This window comes from Panulirus ornatus, chromosome 4 (assembly GCF_036320965.1).
Source record: "Panulirus ornatus isolate Po-2019 chromosome 4, ASM3632096v1, whole genome shotgun sequence".
In the NCBI taxonomy this organism is placed as follows: domain Eukaryota; kingdom Metazoa; phylum Arthropoda; class Malacostraca; order Decapoda; family Palinuridae; genus Panulirus; species Panulirus ornatus.
The window spans coordinates 61,404,250-61,425,631 of record NC_092227.1 but is presented as its reverse complement, the minus strand read 5'-3'; the positions used below and the strand labels follow the sequence as shown (position 1 = coordinate 61,425,631).

Sequence of the window (21,382 nt, the reverse complement as noted above, 5' to 3'; positions counted from 1 at the left end):
TTAAAGTAATCAAATCAACATGCATAGTAAACTATTCACTATATAAAACATTACAGTGCTACTGTATTAAAATAATGTAGTCATAAAGCCTCTGCAAACACTGCTAGACTTGCCCTTTGCCAATGGCCTGTTAAGGGTGAGGCACTAAAAACTAAGAAGCAGCACTGGAGTTCACTTTTTCAGACTCTCTTTGTCATGGATATAGAGAGATAAATAGAAATAAAGCAAAAGTGCAACAACAGCAGTTTCCATTACTTTCTAGTCTTATTTCAATATCTAAATTTCCCCAACCAGTTTATCAGTTTATTTGCACTCACCTTTGAAAAGCTGCTCAGCCAACACCTTCTCCTCAAACATGACTCGTTTTTCTGGCAGTAGAGCCTTGACATATTTTCGAGCTAAGTATGTACGATGAAACCCCTGAAGAGTAAAACAGAAACAGACACAAATTAATTATGGTAATATAAGGTACACAAAATAGCATTATAGGATTAACTGCTATCAACAAATGTATGTATAAATTATAACACACAGATCAAGGATTTTGGAAAAAGGAGTACAAATCATCTGTAACTGAGATCAAAAAGACTGTTCATAAAAGGAGGATAAAAAGTAGAGGACACAGGGATGAGATCCAATTGCACCAGTACTCACAAAGCTTACTTGTGAGGTGAAAGGTTCTATAACTCTTCAAATCCTCATCTCTCCTCTATCAAGGAATCATCTCATCAGGACTTAACAAATTAAACCATAGCCACACAAAAATTAGGATTAACTTCTATAAAACCTATCAAAATAGTGGGTGGTTATAAAGCCTTTCAATCTTCTAAATGGGCAAATCATAGAGTTGGTGCAATGAAATACATGGGGCATCAAAATTAACGGGGCAGTGAATATGTTCACTAAGCTCCAAAAACCACATCACCCCATTTCTTTCTGGACATTCCTTAAGTGAGGAGAGGATGAGTAATAGGGTATACATATCAGAAGTGGAAGGAACAAGGAAAGGGGAAAACCAAATAGGAAGCAGAAGTATGGAGTAAACGTTGCCTTGAGTGTTTAGGGCTTAAACAAGCAAAAGGGTGTGAGGCGTGCAAAGGGAAGTGATTTTAGAGGGATATAGTATATAAGGGGCATCAAGGAAACCACAGAAATATCTATGGGGTGTGACTGCAGATAGGAGGGTCTGGGTTAGTGCATTATATGTGACAGCAGAGAGCAGATGTGAATGAATGAGGCCATTTTTTCCTCTGTACCTGATGCTAGCTCACTACTGCAGGACACAGTGAATAAGTATGAAACAAAAAAAAAAAAAAAAGCCCTTTGCGATGTGACAGTGCTGAGGCCTATTGTCTAACATCATAAGTCCAAGCATCCTCTTTTGAACTTCTTGGCTAGTTAACCATGAAGTAAAAAAAAAAAAAATTCATATTAGCCATTCTGAACATGGAAAAATGATTAAACTGGGTTTATCCAATTGACAAAGGAAATATTATGATGTCTGAAGGCAGCTGTCTCACTCACAACCCAAATCTTGAATATATTGTACCAGTGTCAATTCTAAAGCCTGAAGAAAATTGTTGTTTCTAATATCAAGGCATGGTGTGGAATTTCACTGACTGATGCCAGTGCCATGAAGAAAATTGATCTTGAATAGGTTTTCAATAGAAACATTGTTGTGGACACTATCATACTGAAGAAAATGTAACACCTTCAATATAGGTCATATGGCTTGGGAAGTTGGGGAACTTAATGTCTAAATAAAATGACGTTGAGATGCTTTCTTACAATTAGATGATCACGCAAATTCCAAAACCTAATCTACATAGTTCATGAATAGCATTTTTATTAGAAGTGGCAGCGTTTGTAGCCTTTTTTATGAAAGAAGAATGTAAAGAAGCATGGTGCATTCCCTCACTAGGATTTGGATGGTGACAGTGAGTCATGGCAATAACTTTTTTGAGTTAACAGGATAATTTCTGAAACCACAATGTCAGTAAACACATAAGGTTGAGACTGTTACACCATTATTTCCAGGTTTTATCTTCACTATACTCTATATGATACACCAAATGGAAACAGTGATCATAAAATGCTTAAGTCTGACTACAAAGTAAATGAGGATATAAAAACAGCAGAGGTGAGACAAGACATAAAGAGAAGATATAATCATGGAAACTACAGAAGGAATGGTAAGAAACAGGAAAGGATGGTTTAATAAATCATGCCAAAAAGCTTAGTAGCTTTGAAGTGTGCATAAGTGAAAAAACATACGGCACCCCACCAGTCAGTGCATGCAAGATATAAGAGAGCAAGGAATGAGTACATCAAGATAAGGAAAGAAACTTTGAAAAGGGTAATGTGGGTAAGGCAGGAGCAAATCCAAAACTTTTCAAAAAATTCATCAGGAATAGACTGTCAGTTAATGTCAGTTAAAGAGCAGTTAATCAAGCAAAGAATTCAAAGGAAAGAATTGTACAGGTTGACATAAGAATATGTGAGGAAATAAACAAGAAGTTCAAAGGTGGAAGACCCTATAGCCCTTAACTTGTGAGATAGGATGGGGAGGTATTTGGAAACACTGAGTTATCTATAAAAGATATTTCTATTACTAAAAGGTCTTGATCCTGATCAGGCTCATGGTCCTGATAAAAATTTCACCATATAAACTGCAGATGTGTGCAGATATGCTAGATAAACCTCTTGAAAAATATTCAAGATGTCACTGGAAAGAAGTAGAGGGCCATGAGAATGGAAAAAAGATAAACTTCATAGTGTACCTATCTACGAAAAAGGAGACTTGGAACAGGCACTGAACTAAAGACTGGTTTTTCACTGATGAGCGTGGTTTGCAAGGTTCTCAAAAAGATAATCAGAAAGCAAATGGATGACTTACTACATAGAAATTACCTAATGAGAGACAGCATGGGTTGAGAGAAAGGAGGTCCCATGCAACAAAGCTCTTACATTTCTAGGAGAGAGTTAGCTCTGTCTTAGACAAATGGGAAGGTTGGATGATTTGTTTGTGTCTGGACTGCTTGAAACTACTTGACATTGTACAGCATGGGATGGCTGGCAAAGAAGCTGAAACAAGTGGGAGACTCCTTCAATGGAGAGAGATTATCTCAAAGGAAGGGAACAAAGGACACATCAGTGGAGCCTTCAAACAAGTCGAGATGACTAACAGTGTCACAGGGACCCTTACTCTTCTCTATCTATGTAAATGATTTACCTAAAGATAAGGACACCTACCAGAATATGTTTACAGATTATGCAAAGGACATAAGGGAACTGAAAAGCAAGGAAGATTGCATCAACTTACAAGGGGACTTGTCTGGACTCGAAAGTTTGTCTGATACATGACTAATGAAGTTCAACTCAAGCAAATGTAAGGTAACAAAGATGGGGAAAAGTGAAAGAAGGACTCAATATGATTATCATCTAGCAGAACTGTGTGTGTGAGAAGGAATTAGGAGTCAACATCATCCCTAACCTGCCACTAAAGTCCCACATTAGGAGAGTAGTCAAGGAGATAAAATGTCAGCTGCCAAACATTACAACAGCTTTCAAGTATATGGTTAAGGAAATATTCAGCAACCTGTTCATATCCCAGATATGGCCAAAGTTAGAATATGCTTCTCAAGTTTAGTTACCACAACTAAAGAAGGACAGAGAGCTAACAGCAATGGCTCAGAGGAGGGCAACAAAGATGGTAACAAAATTAAGAGAGTTCAGTTAAAGAGAATGACCAGAGGCTTTAAATTTGCCCATCTTGGAAGAAAGTAGAATGAGAAGTGACCTAATCACTACCTTTAAGTCTTCAAAACAGATCAGTGATGTAGCCAGCGAAAAGTTCTTTGAGATTTGCAGGGACAGAGCAACCAGAGGACATAACATGAAATCAAGTAACAAATGTGTTGAAAAAGATGTAAAGAAGTAATTCTAAAGTGGTGGATGAATTGAATAACACAAATCAACATGGTTACAGCAGATAACATACAAAAATTTAAGAAGTTGTAAGACAGTAAAGAATGCTCAAGAGAAGGAGCCCCATGAGTGTAAGACTCCATCACTATACACTTCAAATAGGTAGTTACCAAACCTAAGAGAGTTAGTGGTGGAGCAAACAAGCATGGGATGGATGGAAGGGGAACTAGAAATAGTGTGGTCACAACTCACTTACTCCCCACCTTCACTCTCATATTTTGCCACCACCATTTTTCACTTTTTGACCTCCAACCTCATATGGCTGGAAATTTGCTTAGTGTGCAATTAATTATCATTTTTTTAAACACAAATGTGGTGTTGATGTTAGTATGAAAATGACCATTCATTTATGATGCAAATAGATATGTGTCCAGAAAAAAACATCTGAAAATCTTGTCTTTTTTTCTGATGTGTCTGAAGTGAAATGAACTATCATTATGTACAACTGATTAATATACAGTGCTAAAGATGTGTTAGAACTGAAATGATTTTAAGTGTAAGTGATGCAATAGAAGTATACATCCAAGACAAATGGCTCATATTTCTTATTCCTTTTCTGGTGTATCTGTATTGTAATAAAATAATTATATATGTACTGTTTTAATATAACAGTGATGGATGGTTGGAACACAAAATCAATGAGCCTGAAAATTCCAGCAGTATATAACTATTTCAGGCAAAAGTGATGAAAGAGAATTTAAGAAACAGGGCCCCATGAGTGCATAATTCGCTGCCTATACTGTATAAAATTATATAATTACAAACAGGCTGTCCTGTGAGTGTACAACTCTTTCCTCCATAGTGTACAAAAAGGTATATATATACATCCCCCTTTCATTCACCTTCTAAAGCATGAAGGATAAAAGGGTAGTTAAAGGTACCAAATATACTTGGTGGCAACTCAATGAGTAAAAATTTACCTCCTGTCTGCTCTGAAATTCCATCATGTAATACTTACATGTAAGATTTTTGAGGCCTCAGTGCAGGTCGATGGAGCATCAGGCCATCGAGGGTCCAGTACACTGTTTGGAAGGGACTTTGACAACCTTAGCAGATATTCACACTTAACCAACTGCTGGAACCGTGCATTTGTGGGGTTGACAGGCTCATTACGAGTGATGAATCCTTTCACAAACCTATTTAAGAGTTCTAAATTAGCAGAGTTCATAAAAATTCACTAGTTAACATCAACTTTTTCCTTACACTCATCATGTTTGTAAAATCATCAAAACACACATGATGAGTTAAGATCATCATAGATTACTGTAGTTTGAAATAAAATGAAATATACTGTAGCAATCAAATTTCTTTTTAAACACTCCAAACAGCTTAAACGTTTTTTTTTTTTTTTTTTTTTTTTTTTTTTTTTTTTTTTTATACTTTGTCGCTGTCTCCCGCGTTTGCGAGGTAGCGCAAGGAAACAGACGAAAGAAATGGCCCCCCCCCCATACACATGTACATACACACACCCACACACGCAAATATACATACCTACACAGCTTTCCATGGTTTACCCCAGACGCTTCACATGCCTTGATTCAATCCACTGACAGCACGTCAACCCCTGTATACCACATCGCTCCAATTCACTCTATTCCTTGCCCTCCTTTCACCCTCCTGCATGTTCAGGCCCCGATCACACAAAATCTTTTTCACTCCATCTTTCCACCTCCAATTTGGTCTCCCTCTTCTCCTCGTTCCCTCCACCTCCGACACATATATCCTCTTGGTCAATCTTTCCTCACTCATTCTCTCCATGTGCCCAAACCATTTCAAAACACCCTCTTCTGCTCTCTCAACCACGCTCTTTTCATTTCCACACATCTCTCTTACCCTTACGTTACTTACTCGATCAAACCACCTCACACCACACATTGTCCTCAAACATCTCATTTCCAGCACATCCATCCTCCTGCGCACAACTCTATCCATAGCCCACGCCTCGCAACCATACAGCATTGTTGGAACCACTATTCCTTCAAACATACCCATTTTTGCTTTCCGAGATAATGTTCTCGACTTCCACACATTTTTCAAGGCTCCCAAAATTTTCGCCCCCTCCCCCACCCTATGATCCACTTCCGCTTCCATGGTTCCATCCGCTGACAGATCCACTCCCAGATATCTAAAACACTTCACTTCCTCCAGTTTTTCTCCATTCAAACTCACCTCCCAATTGACTTGACCCTCAACCCTACTGTACCTAATAACCTTGCTCTTATTCACATTTACTCTTAACTTTCTTCTTCCACACACTTTACCAAACTCAGTCACCAGCTTCTGCAGTTTCTCACATGAATCAGCCACCAGCGCTGTATCATCAGCGAACAACAACTGACTCACTTCCCAAGCTCTCTCATCCCCGACAGACTTCATACTTGCCCCTCTTTCCAGGACTCTTGCATTTACCTCCCTAACAACCCCATCCATAAACAAATTAAACAACCATGGAGACATCACACACCCCTGCCGCAAACCTACATTCACTGAGAACCAATCACTTTCCTCTCTTCCTACACGTACACATGCCTTACATCCTCGATAAAAACTTTTCACTGCTTCTAACAACTTTCCTCCCACACCATATATTCTTAATACCTTCCACAGAGCATCTCTATCAACTCTATCATATGCCTTCTCCAGATCCATAAATGCTACATACAAATCCATTTGCTTTTCTAAGTATTTCTCACATACGTTAAACGTTATCAATCACAATACACTTTTATATCAGCTGTTAGAGCTTATAATGGTATCATAAATACAAACAGCCCTCACACTTAAAACTCACGCTCGCACAACTCCAACAGCCCATTTCCTGCGGGCACGCAACCTCTGAGCAACCACGCGTCTCCAATGTTTGGCTACAGTCGTTACAGCTGCTCTCATCCTCTCATACCTCCTCTGGTACATGAAAGCTTTCCACTTAGCCTGGATCATAGTTGCTAATTCACCCTTCCGGATTTGGAGAGCATCTTCAGTCAGGAACAGTGTCTTTGGAAGGCGGATAAACAATTTGGTCCTAAAAAATGAGGACAATAGTTCATTTCAGAGTGGAAATAACTTTATTTTCTGAATTTTCATAATCAAAATGCACTTTAGCCAATGTCTAACATACAGTATATGTAATGTCGTCTCAAACGTTAGACCCTCTAATTGTGTTATGACAAAAAAAGTTAATAAAAAGAAATGTTAACATGTGACTTACTCTCCTAAGCGGAAATCATCAGGGGGATAGCCAAGATGTTGAACAATGGCTTTCACTCCATCCTTTGCTAGCCCATGATGATGTGGCCACGTAGCAGGACAGATTGACTTGTATCTTGCCAAGAAGATTTCATAAGCACGGCGGTATGCAAATCCTGCTCTCCTCACCCGGAGGTTTTCCATTAGACCAAGATACTTAACCTGATGGCTTACACGTTCTTCATCAAAGTAATCTGACAAAAGGAAATTCATACATAATAACTGCACAGTAATAAATTCACTGGTTATATAATACAAGACCTTTACTTCTGACCACCTGACACTCTAATCCCCTGATGATACATATATATATCGCAACTTCTGACCCCTTGACACTCTAATCCCCTGATGATACATATATATCACAAGGGATTTAACACTCTAATTAGACCAATTGTAAATCTGCTGTATTGCATAAAAGGGACTTGTGCAGATCAATGATCGATGTTTTTGATCCAGAAATTGAATTTTAGTAGACTTATAATGGTGGCAGAAATGCCAAGGCCTCCTAACACTACAATTACATATGGATTCTTCAATTATTCTTCAGCCATGAGGATATTGCCATGAATAGCTAACGAGACAAAACTGAGCATTATTAGCATTATAGTGATAAGAAATAACAGTCATGGATCTAACAGAAACTCTAATACTATGCTGATAAACAGAATATTAGTAGCAGTGTGCTACAGTATGAAGTAAATGTGGAAAATTAGATCAACTCATTTTGGCAGCAGTAGAATTCTTGCAGGGCAAGCTGCACATCGTAAAGAATGACACTGAGTAAAGCAAGGTTACAGACCCAGGAAACTAGAGTGGATGTGAGCAAATGAGGCCAGTTTTCATCTGTTCTCAGTGCTACTTTACCACTACAGGAAAGGGAGAACAAGTATGCCACAAAATAGAAAAAAATCATTATTATGATTATTATCATTATTATCATAATACTTGATCGCCATTTCCCATGTCAGCGAGATAGCGCAAGGAAACAGAACAAAAAAAAGGCTACATCCACTCACACTCATTCTCTAATTGTCATTTGTAATGCACTGAAACTGCAACTTCTAACCACATCCAGGCCCCACAGACTTTCCATGGTTTACCCCAGATGCTTCACATGCCCTGGTTCAGTCCACAGACAGCATGTCAACCCAAGTCTATCACATCATTCCACTTCACTCTATACTGTGCACGCCTTTCACTCTCCTGCATGTTCAGGCCCCGAATCAAACCACCTCACACCGCACATTGTCTTCAAACATTTCATTTCCTACATATCCACCCTCCTACGTACAACCCTCTCTATACCCCATGTCTTGCAATCATATAATGTTGCTGGAACTACTATTCCTACAAACATACCCATTTTTGCTCTTCGAGATAATGTTCTCTCTTTCCACACATTCTTCACCACTCCCAGAACTTTCAACCCCTTCCCTGCCTCATGACTAACTTCTGCTTCCATGGGTCCATTTGCAGACAAGTCCACTCCAAGATATCAAATTCACTTCACTTCCTCCAATTTTTCTCCATTCAAACTTACACCCCAACTAACTTGTTCCTCACCCCTCTGAACCTAATAACCTTCCTTTTATTCACATTTACTTTCAACTTTCTCCTTTCGCACACTTTTCCAAACTCAGTCACTAACTTCTGCAGTTTCTCATCCGAATCAGCCACTAGTGCTATATCATCAGCAAACAACAACTGATTCATTTCCCAGGCCCTCTCATGCCTAACAGACCGCATACTTGCCCCTCTCCAAAATTCTTGCATTTACCTCCCTAACCAACTCATCCACACACAAATTTAACACACGCCCCTTGCCACAAAACAACCTTCACTGGGAACCAAAAAAAGGGGGTACGTCTGAAGGAATAGTATAGTAGTTCCAACAGTATTCCATGGTTGCAAGGATGGGCTATAGATATGGTTGTACGAAGGAGGGTGGATGTGTTGGAAATGAAATGTTTTAGGTGGTTTGATCGAATAAGTAATGAAAGGGTAAGAGAGATGTGTGGCAATGAAAAGAGTGTGGTTGAGAGCACAGAAGAGGGCGTGTTGAATGGTTTGGACACATGGAGAGAATGAGTGAGGAAAGGACGACAAAGAGGATATATGCGTCAGAGGTGGAGGTAACAAGGAGAAGCAGGAGACCAAATTGGAGGTGGTGAGACGCATGCAAGGAATAGAGTGAATTGGATCAATGTGGTATACCAGGGTTGACGTATTGTCAATGGACTAAACCAAGGCATGTGAAATGTCCGGGGTAAACCATGGAAAGGTCTGTGGGGCTTGGATGTGGATAGGGAGCTGTGATTTCAGTGCATTACACATGACAGCTAGAGACAGAGTGTGAACAAATGAGGCCAAATATGTCCGTTTTCGTGGCACTACCTCACTGAAGCAGGGGTTAGCGATGCTGATTCCTGTGGAACAGGGCAGTGCCGGGAACGGATGAAGGCAAGCAAGTATATGTACATGTGTACAAATGTATATGTCTGTGCACGTGTATGTATATGTGTGTGTATATGGAGAGAGGGGCAAGTATGCATTCTGTTGGGGATGAAAGGGTTTGGGAAGTGAGTCATTTGTTGTTCACCAATGATACTGCTCTGGGGGCTGATTTGTGTGAGAAACTGTGGAAGGTGAAGACTGAGTTTGGAAAAGTGTGTGAAACAAGAAAGATGAGAGTAAATGTGAATAAGAGCAAGGTTATTAGGTTCAGTAGGATTGAGGGACAAGTTCAATGGGCTGTAAGTCTGAATGTGGAAAAATTGGAGGAAGTGAAGTATTTTAGATATCTGGGAGTGGACTTGGCAGTGGATAGAACCATGGAAGCGGAAGTGAATCACAGGGTGGGGGAGGGGGCAAAGGTTCTGGAGCAGCGAAGAATGTGTGGAAGGCGAGAACATTATCTCGGAAAGCAAAAATGGGTATGTTTGAAGGAATAGTGGTTCCAACAATGTTATATGGTTGTGAAGCGTGGGTTATAGATAGGGTTGTGCGGAGGAGGGTGGATGTGTTGGAAAGGAGATGTTTGAGGACAAAATGTGGTGTGAGGTGGTTTGATTAAGTTATGAAATGGTAAGAGAGATATGTGATAATAAAAAGAGTGCTGTTGAGAGAGCAGAAGAGGGTGTCATATTGAAATGGTTTGGTCACATGGAGAGAATGAGTGAGGAAAGATTGACAAAGAGGATATATGTGTCAGAGGTGGAGGGAAAGAGAAGTGGGAGGCCAAATTGGAGGTGGAAGGATGGAGTGAAAAAGATTTTGAGCAATCGGGGCCTGAACATACAGAAGGGTGAAAGGCGTGCAAGTAATAGAGTGAATTGGAATGATGTGGTATACCAGGGTTGACGTGCTGTCAATGGATTGAACCAGGGCATGTGAAGAGTCTGGGGTAAACCATGGAAAGTTTTGTGGGGCCTAGATGTGGAAAGGGAGCTGTGGTTTCGGTGCATTACACATGACAGCTAGAGACTGAGAGTGAATGAATGTGGCCTTTGTTGTCTTTTCCCAGCGCCACCTCATGCACTCGTGGGGGTGCCTTTTCATGTGGCGGGGTGACAACGGGAATGGATAAAGGCAGCAAGTATGAATGTGTACATGTGTGTATGTATAGGTTGAAATGTATAGGTATGTATATGTGCGTGTGTGGGCGTGTATGTATATACAATGTATATACATGTGTATGTGGGTGGGTTGGTCCACTCTTTTGTCTGTTTCCTTGCACTACCTCGCTAACGTGGGAGACAGCAACAAAGCATAATAAAAAAGAAATGTATTAACTAATATTCCCTTTACTCAATTGTAAAATTGCAAATAAATTCATCCGACAATGCTGTAGTGATAAATTCTGAGCAATATCTTAGGAGATAGATATCCATGTAAAAGAGTAGCTTGCTTAACTTCCTGGGAAGCTAAGGAGTGCTCATTATCCATGACACTCAGCATAATACAGTCAATATACAATACATAATGAACTGTAAAGTAGCATTTTCTATGTAATGAAAATTAATCTGAAATAAGAAACATAACTTCAACCTATACCATTTTTCAAACAAAGCTAAACTATCTTTTGTTTGACTGCTTTTCATCTCACAATTAATTATAAACACAGAACCTAATTTAAAAAAAAATCTTTTTTTACAATATATATATCAGTGAAAACAGTTTCATACCATGCTAAATGAGTATACTAAAACTAGCACTGACACAAAGAACTGAATAGAGCATCAGTTATTTAACTAAAAGCAAATGACAACCAAAAAAAAAATATAAAGAGTAAGAACTGTTTCTCATGCCTAAACATAAACCTTAAACTGGATGCAAAATCTAACCACAACTTAATGGTAATATGTTTTTGCACAAGTATGCATGTGGCCAGCTTACCATTGCTTAACAGATGTCTATGAAGACACACATGTACACAATCCTCTCAGATTACTCTATGCCCCCAGCCATAAGGATGAAAGCATAAAAGAGGAATTAAATCATATTCCGATTCAAAACAGAGTGATGGTCATGTCTATATTCATTAGCTGTTGATCATAATCAAAACAAATTTTCATTTGCAAAATCTTCTTTGTGAATTTTTATCATTACAGATTCAGAAAATCATATACAACAACAATTTGATCAATTATTCATCTCTCAGTGACATCCATCCATAAAAACTACATAAAAGAGACATCATATCACTTACATGATCGTTTATCATCATTGGGTTTGATGCAGCGAATGTATGAAGGCTCCTTGCTCATGAGTATAGACATCAGTTCAACCAAACTGTTCTTGAATTGTGTGGCAGCAGTGTCTGGCCTTCTCTTTCGCAACAGCTCATCCTGATTTAGAATACAGTAAATAATGTTTCATAAACTACTGAACCAACATAAAGTTTATCAAGGATGATGTAAGAATGTCCATGTGTTATAGGAAAAAGGTCAGTACTTACGACCTGTAATTCAGCATTTTTCACAAGAAAGTTCTCTCTCCTAAAGATACCTGGGCAGTCCAAAAATCCACTTATTTTCATTCACTTCCAAAATGTCTGAAGACACTGTAAATGGATAATTTGCCATACTTGGGTACAATGTCATTCTCCTTCTAACAAAGCCGCAGCAACCCACATATTCACACATCAGTCCCCACCTGAACTTTCAATAAAGTGAAGCACTTACAGACTCTAGTTTCTGTTGATCTATTTTCATATCTTCCATTAATGAAGCCAATAAAATAAAATAAAAATCAGTCCATTTGCCTTTTTCATCCAAAATACTATGAATAAGCCAAGGATATCAAAATGTTAGATACTGATAACATAACAGTAATAAGTGTAAAAGGAAAGTTAAAGCAAAATTTAGTATTAGAAAACTGATGTTATGCAAAATCTAATGGAATTAGGAAAGATCAACTCGAACAAGCAAAGTGATACGTTCATAACACTCCGATATCAAAGTTTCTGAACATAAATTTGATTATAAGCAAATAAATGAATGTATCATTTTTTTGTCTAAGGTGATTAAAATTTGATCACACACAAATTTTCTGGACTGGTCTTATCTGTGGTTCACTGCTTGGCTCCAATGCTGCAACTCAATCACTCAAGTTTACACTCAAATAGCCTGAGAAGTTCTTACCCTTTCTAATCACTATCATTCTATCTCCATATAACTATCATCTCAGACAAAGGAATAGACACTCCAGGTGGCAGAAGAAAGAAGTTGAAAAATAATGACACTAGCAAAAAAATTAATAATACTAGACAAGCAGTGTTTAAGCAAGCATGCAACACCTCTGAGCTGTCTTTACAAAATTAATCAATCAATCATAAATGCTATATGCTCACCAGAGCTTCAATTGACCATACCAGAACAGAACATGCACACACAAGATGAGTTTCCTTCATATTCATTCATAAAATACAGGTACACACAGCACAAAAAATATCTTTACAACAGTGAACAACAGGTTTCAAAATGAACACCTTTTAACTTTAAGAGGCTGGTAGGCTCTGTGATTTTTACTTCCCCATATCATATCATGTAACTATGAAAGTCTTAAAATTGATTTCGTGCTGTATGTACAATATTATTCTGTAGGGTCTTGATCATATAAATATTCTAGTTTCCATAATCCAATTTTCCCACAAGGTATTCACTTTACCCTTAGCAAATTTCCCCAAAACCCCACTCTTCATGAATGTAACTTTCATGTTTGGGGTAATGTGTATATATGGTAACTCCCAACCTTACCAACCTTGATTAAGAAAACTGCAAGCCAACCAGTTAGAATAACAAAATTAACAATCAAACATACCACCTAAAATTCTCAGGCCTTCATATCTATCAACTAGTACCCGTGAGGTCTCTTTTACCATCATTGTATGAAATAAATGTTTCTCATGAGAGTTAAGTAACAAGGATACAGCAGTGGAGTCTTTTAATGTGAAATAGATAATAATGATGTTCGGAGAATTTTGGCTTTGAACAAATACATAACGGTAATGAGATGGTCTATTTGAAGAGCCCTCAAGGATGGGCATTCTGACAGGAAGATGAATAAGAACAGGCATTCAGCTTCCCTGTATGACTATAATGACTTTACACATTACCTGACTGCAAGCAAGGCAAGGGGGTCTATGAATATAATGTAAAGCTGTCAGAAAATTTCTAGACTGGTTTCATATTTTTTTTTTTTTTAGTAAACTAAGAAATGGTATTAGAGTTCACTAGTTATGGAGACTACTGCTGTTGCCACCACCTTGAGGGAGTTCCAGTTGGGAACTGGCACTATAGATATATATAATTAGTTAGTGAGCAGCTAAGGGACATGTGCATGATATAAACACATTTAGATATACTGACAGGCCCTCATGTCTTTGTAGATCTTGCCATACACTTCATAGGACATAAGGCAAAGGTTTCCTATTGCTAAAAAGCTCTAGTCTACATGTAAGGGGAAAGAACTGCAGGGAGGGTAATACAAGCAGAGAAAAAAAGTTTTTTTTTTTTTTTTTTTTTTTTTATACTTTGTCGCTGTCTCCCGCGTTTGCGAGGTAGCGCAAGGAAACAGACGAAAGAAATGGCCCAACCCCCCCCCCCCCATACACATGTACATACACACGTCCACACACGCAAATATACATACCTACACAGCTTTCCATGGTTTACCCCAGACGCTTCACATGCCTCGCTTCAATCCACTGACAGCACGTCAACCCCTGTATACCACATGACTCCAATTCACTCTATTTCTTGCCCTCCTTTCACCCTCCTGCATGTTCAGGCCCCGATCACACAAAATCTTTTTCACTCCATCTTTCCACCTCCAATTTGGTCTCCCTCTTCTCCTCGTTCCCTCCACCTCCGACACATATATCCTCTTGGTCAATCTCTCCTCACTCATTCTCTCCATGTGCCCAAACCATTTCAAAACACCCTCTTCTGCTCTCTCAACCACGCTCTTTTTATTTCCACACATCTCTCTTACCCTTACGTTACTTACTCGATCAAACCACCTCACACCACACATTGTCCTCAAACATCTCATTTCCAGCACATCCATCCTCCTGCGCACATCTCTATCCATAGCCCACGCCTCGCAACCATACAACATTGTTGGAACCACTATTCCCTCAAACATACCCATTTTTGCTTTCCGAGATAGTGTTCTCGACTTCCACACATTTTTCAAGGCTCCCAAAATTTTCGCCCCCTCCCCCACCCTATGATCCACTTCCGCTTCCATGGTTCCATCCGCTGACAGATCCACTCCCAGATATCTAAAACACTTCACTTCCTCCAGTTTTTCTCCATTCAAACTCACCTCCCAATTGACTTGACCCTCACCCCTACTGTACCTAATAACCTTGCTCTTATTCACATTTACTCTCAACTTTCTTCTTCCACACACTTTACCAAACTCAGTCACCAGCTTCTGCAGTTTCTCACATGAATCAGCCACCAGCGCTGTATCATCAGCGAACAACAACTGACTCACTTCCCAAGCTCTCTCATCCCCAACAGACTTCATACTTGCCCCTCTTTCCAGGACTCTTGCATTTACCTCCCTTACAACCCCATCCATAAACAAATTAAACAACCATGGAGACATCACACACCCCTGCCGCAAACCTACATTCACTGAGAACCAATCACTTTCCTCTCTTCCTACACGTACACATGCCTTACATCCTCGATAAAAACTTTTCACTGCTTCTAACAACTTGCCTCCCACACCATATATTCTTAATACCTTCCACAGAGCATCTCTATCAACTCTATCATATGCCTTCTCCAGATCCATAAATGCTACATACAAATCCATTTGCTTTTCTAAGTATTTCTCACATACATTCTTCAAAGCAAACACCTGATCCACACATCCTCTAACACTTCTGAAACCACACTGCTCTTCCCCAATCTGATGCTCTGTACATGCCTTCACCCTCTCAATCAATACCCTCCCATATAATTTACCAGGAATACTCAACAAACTTATACCTCTGTAATTTGAGCACTCACTCTTATCCCCTTTGCCTTTGTACAATGGCACTATGCACGCATTCCGCCAATCCTCAGGCACCTCACCATGAGTCATACATACATTAAATAACCTTACCAACCAGTCAACAATACAGTCACCCCCTTTCTTAATAAATTCCACTGCAATACCATCCAAAAAAAAGTTGACAGAGAGAATAATATCGGTAAACATATGGCATGAATGATGCAGTGGTAACAAAAAGTAGAGGAACGAGTAAAGCTCCCAAATTCAAACAATCAAAACATATAGATGAACTTTATGAAAATATCTACAGTGAAAGAATAAAATGACACATGCCAAGACACTGTCAAGAGAGACTTAAAAGCTACACTCTGCAAAATGTGGGAACTGTTTTCCGTGCAACAAACATGAAAAACTGGTGTGGATGCAAAAAATTAAACCAATTTTTTCAACAATTACTTTGCAACTTTGGGGAAGTGTTAACAAAAGGAAGAATTAAGCTTTGTGGTTAATCAATGAAAATCAATTTTGGTAAATGAGGTGTTAGATATAGAAGGAAGCTGAATTGTCATATCACTTAATTTTCTAATTATCAGATGTTTCAAGGCTGGAAAAGAGTGTTGAGAGGTTGCAAGATTGGAAAAGAGAGCAGAAATAACATCAGGGTGGTTAACTGGCTTGTTTAATCTCAGGATTGTGTTAAACCACTACCTGTTGATAGTTTCACTCTTTCATACAGATAATAGCTTCTTTGGTGAAATTCCTGGGAACGTGAGATGGAACTAAATGTATCTGTCTATAATCCATAAATCAACCATCTGTATGGGTCTACTACAAGTACAACATCCTAAATCCAGCAGCCTAGAGACCTAGATAGATTATGGTCTTTGAGTTTTCCTAGTTTTCCAACATTAAAACTGGTAGCCAATCCTAAGCCTAGTTCTACAAATACCCCACAGGGTAACTAAAACTCATTTGGATTTTAAACAAAAAGTAGTTATACACATTATCATCCATAATCTTGATTTTCCAATTCTGTGGATTAGAGTGGCTTAAAAATGCCTAACCCAAAGCATACAACACCTACCTATAAACACCATAGATATAACCATAACTAAATATAAATACATATTTACCAGAGAGAGCTTGGGAAGTGAGTCAGTTGTTGTTCGGTGATGATACAGCACTGGTGGCTGATTCGTGAGAAACTGCAGAAGCTGGTGACTGAGTTTGGTAAAGTGTGTGAAATAAGAAAGCTGAGAGTAAATGTGAATAAGAGCAAGGTTATTAGGTACAGTAGGGTTGAAGGACAAGTCAATTGGGAGGTAAGTTTGAATGGAGAAAAACTGGAGGAAGTGAAGTGTTTTAGATATCTGGGAGTGGATTCGGCAGCGGATGGAACCATGGAAGCGCAAGTGAATCATAGGGTAGGGGAGGAGGCGAAAAGTTCTGGGAGCGTTGAAGAATGTGTGGAAGTCGAGAACATTATCTCGGAAAGCAAAAATGGGTATGTTTGAAGGAATAGTGGTTCCAACAATGTTAAATGGTTGCAAGGCGTGGGCCATAGATAGAGTTGTGTGGAGGAGGGTGGATGTGCTGGAAATGAGATGTTTGAGGACAATATGTGGTGTGAGGTGGTTTGATCGAGTAAGTAATAATATGGTAAGAGAGATGTGTGGTAATAAAAAGAGTGAGGTTGAGAATGCAGAAAAGGGTTTTGAAATGGTTTGGTCACGTGGAAAGAATGAGTGAGGAAAGATTGACAAAGAGGATATGTGTGTCAGGGGTGGAGGGAACGAGGAGAAGTGGGAGACCAAATTGGAGGTGGAAAGATGGAGTGAAAAAGATTTTGAGTGATCAGGGCCTGAACATGCAGGAGGGTGAAAGGCGTGCAAGGAATAGAGTGAATTGGAATGATGTGGTATACTGGGGTCGACGTGCTGTCAATGGATTGAACCAGGGCATGTGAAGCCTCTGGGGTAAACCATGGAAAGTTCTGTGGGGCCTGGATGTGGAAAGGGAGCTGTGGTTTCGGTGCATTTCATATGACAGCTAGAGACAGTGTGAACGAATGTGGCCTTTGTTGTCTATTCCTAGCGCTACCTCGCGCACATGCGGGGGGAGGGGGTTGTTATTTCAGGTGTGGCGGGATGGTGATGGGAATGAATAAAGGCAGACCGTATGAATTATGTTCATGTGTTTGGGCACATGGAGAGAATGAGTGAGGAAAGATTGACCAAGAGGATATATGTGTCGGAGGTGGAGGGAACGAGGAGAAGAGGGAGACCAAATTGGAGGTGGAAAGATGGAGTGAAAAAGATTTTGTGTGATCGGGGCCTGAACATGCAGGAGGGTGGAAGGAGGGCAAGGAATAGAGTGAATTGGAGCGATGTGGTATACCGGGGTTGACGTGATGTCAGTGGATTGAATCAAGGCATGTGAAGCGTCTGGGGTAAACCATGGAAAGCTATGTAGGTATGTATATTTGCGTGTGTGGACGTATGTATATACATGCGTATGGGGGGGGGGGGGGTTGGGCCATTTCTTTCGTCTGTTTCCTTGCGCTACCTCGCAAACGCGGGAGACAGCGACAAAGTATAATGAAAAAAAAAATAAATATATATATATGTCTGTGTGTGTATATATACATGTATACGTTGAGATGTATAGGTATGCATATGTGCGTGTGTGGACGTGTATGTATATACATGTGTATGTGGGTGGGTTGGGCCATTCTTTCGTCTGTTTCCTTGCGCTACCTCGCTAACGCAGGAGACAGCGACCAAGTATAATGAATGATGATTTACCAGAAACAGTAAAAAGTGATAAAACCATATAAAACAGTAATAAATAAGTATACCTGGTTTACTTACGTAAATATCTTCCATGCTTTTGTTCCTAAAGTACTATAATACATATAGATGAAAGAATATGCAAAGTATTGTCTTAGGAAGTGGCTAGGATGATGCATTGTGTACACGACAATGTACATGCAGGAAAATTTTCCATACCAGCATGTCAATGAACAAAATGGGATAAGAAGCACTAATACACCATTATCTATCCATTCTCTGTATCTCTGATGCCCATTCCCTCCAGGAAATCCCTCAAGGATGTGGCCATGACAAGAGTTTCCATATATGGTGAACTCTAATGCCACTTCTTAGCCTTTAATATCTCACCCTAAACAGCCCATTGGCAGAGGGTAACTCTAGCACAGTGTTTCCAGAGGCTTCTTCCTAATGTTCCTGCCAACTATTTCTATCTAATGTGTCCACATAAAGTTCCTGCCTAATGTTCCAACCCACTACTTCTAACTAATGCTCCTGCCTTATATTCCTACTATCTACTTCTACCATATATAAGTTAAAAAGCCATAGTGACATCACACAATCCTGCTTCACATCAACAAGTATAGTAAGACTTGCTCAACTCTCCATCCTCTTATACATGCATTTGCTCCTCTACAGAAAGCCTTCACACCATCCAGCAGCTGTCACCCTACCCCATATACTCTTACACATCCCAAAAAGCATTCCCCTTGACTCTGTCATACACTATCTCCAAATCCATAAAAGCTGCATACAGCTCTTATCTTTTGCTAGACACTTTTCCACAGTCATTCTCATCACAAAAATCTGATCTACGAATCCCTTACCTTTCCTAAAATCCCCTTGCTCCTCACCTATTCTGCATTTAGTCACTTTCATCACTCTATCAATCAAAACTCTTGCATACACTTTTCCTGATATACTTAACAGACTTAATCCCCTACAATTCCTACATACATCCTTAGCAATTTTTTCTTTGAATAAGGTAACAATATAATAGTTTGCACCCAATCTTCTGGCACAACCTTTGGCTTCCATGCTAAATTACATATCAAATGCATCCAGTCTGTCACACTTTCTCCTCCTTGCTTAAACATTTCATCCATATCTCATGCACTCCAGGTGCATTTCCTTTCAACCTCATTATTACACTATTTACCTCCCTTCTTGCTGTAGGTTCCTGCAATTTTATCCTTTTCCTACCATCCTTCATACCCATGCATGTAATAACTGCTGTCTCATCTTCTCCTATATTCATCTGTTCTTCCAAATACTCTTTCCATCTCCCTTTCACTTCCTCCTTTTGATTCAGCAACCCACCCCCCCTTTATATCTTACATCTGCCCCTTTCCTTTTTAACCTCCTTTCAGTACAATTTCTTATTTTCCCTAAACTTTTCACTCCACTTTCTTCCAAAATCTTCATTTACTCTTTCTTTGCTTTACTTTACCAGCTTCTTAACAGTCCATTTACACATCTTATATTCTTCCCTCCTCCTTTGCTGAACTTCCAATGGTACATTTTTCAAGCAATCTACCATATGCCTTTTTCTTCTCTTCCTTAGTATATATAATTGATGATCATCCTTCTACCATGCATTTCCCCTTTAATTCTTATATCTCACAACCTTGTATCTAACTATTAATTATACAACCTTTAACAGTCTACTTACACATCTTCTATTCTTCCCTCCTCCTTTGCTGAACTTCCACTGGTACACTCCTTTCGAACAATTTACCACATGCCTTTTTCTTCTCTACCACAGTATTTCTAATCTCATTCCTCTACCATGCATTTCCCCTTTAATTCTTCTATCTATCTGTATCTCCGACACCTGTTCCAACTGGAACTCCCTAAAAGGGGTGACCATGGCAACAGTCTCTATAAATAAAGAACTCCAATGCCACTTCTTATATCTCAGAACCATGTACACAACTATTAATCAATTCTACAACCTTTAACAGTTTTTCTCTAAATATTCTAAACACTTCATTCACACATGACAGCATCCCTACATTTACTTCACTTTCATCTAAACTTTCTGTCAGCCTTCCTCCATACTCCTCCTCTCATTCTTTTTGACTCACCTCCCTTGCCAACACTTTCACCTCTGTATTTTTATTCATGCCATACCTCTATTTCTTCCTGATCTTCACCTCCACAAGAAATGCAAAATGGTCAGATCTCCATGGACTTCTCAGACAACTCTAGCATCCAGTACAACCTTTCTCAACCTTCATCAACTGCTACAAAAAACAAAAAAATAGCTAATCCCATGAGCGAACCTGGAAGGGAAAGTTGATATTGTGGTGGCAGAGTAAGATACAAAGATGAGGGACTCATCACAACTGCTCATCCCTCTCTCCCTGCCACTTACAATGACAATATAACCTAAATTCTTGTGTTGCAATACTTTGAACATCAATATATTGTACAAGTTAATGTTTTATTTCAATAGAAACACATGATATACTCCAGTAAGTTATCCATGACAGCTACAGTGTGGATGTGAGCAAATGTAGCCATTCACCATCTGTTCCTGACACTATCTCACTACATGGAAAATGGCAAACTTGAAAAAAATGCTTACATACAAGAGCAGAAGTGCCACTGAATACAAAATTCCAGGATATATCTCTATTGTTTCATAAGTGAACTTATGGAACATCCCTATCTCAACAATATGGAGTCCACCAAATTTATAGTTAACAGAAATAATAATGTTGTGCAGAAAAAAAAGTCAATCCCATGAATGAGGTTAGAAAGGCGAGCTGAGGTGGTGGCAGAGTATGATATGAACGTTG

At 39.2% G+C, this 21,382-nt stretch overlaps 1 protein-coding gene across 6 annotated transcripts in view; it reads right to left on the bottom strand.

Annotated features, from left to right (window-relative positions):
• The window catches only part of Myo61F (Myosin 61F), a 283,730-nt gene that overhangs the window by 39,269 nt on the left and 223,079 nt on the right, over nt 1–21,382 (bottom strand). For all 6 annotated transcript variants that reach the window (XM_071695382.1, XM_071695401.1, XM_071695411.1 and 3 more), the window contains 5 exons: nt 11,945–12,083; nt 7,196–7,427; nt 6,779–7,009; nt 4,946–5,123; nt 318–420 (listed from right to left, as the gene is read on the bottom strand). In XM_071695382.1, coding sequence (XP_071551483.1) covers nt 318–420; nt 4,946–5,123; nt 6,779–7,009; nt 7,196–7,427; nt 11,945–12,083 — 883 coding nt within the window. The remainder of the gene's footprint in view (nt 1–317; nt 421–4,945; nt 5,124–6,778; nt 7,010–7,195; nt 7,428–11,944; nt 12,084–21,382) is intronic.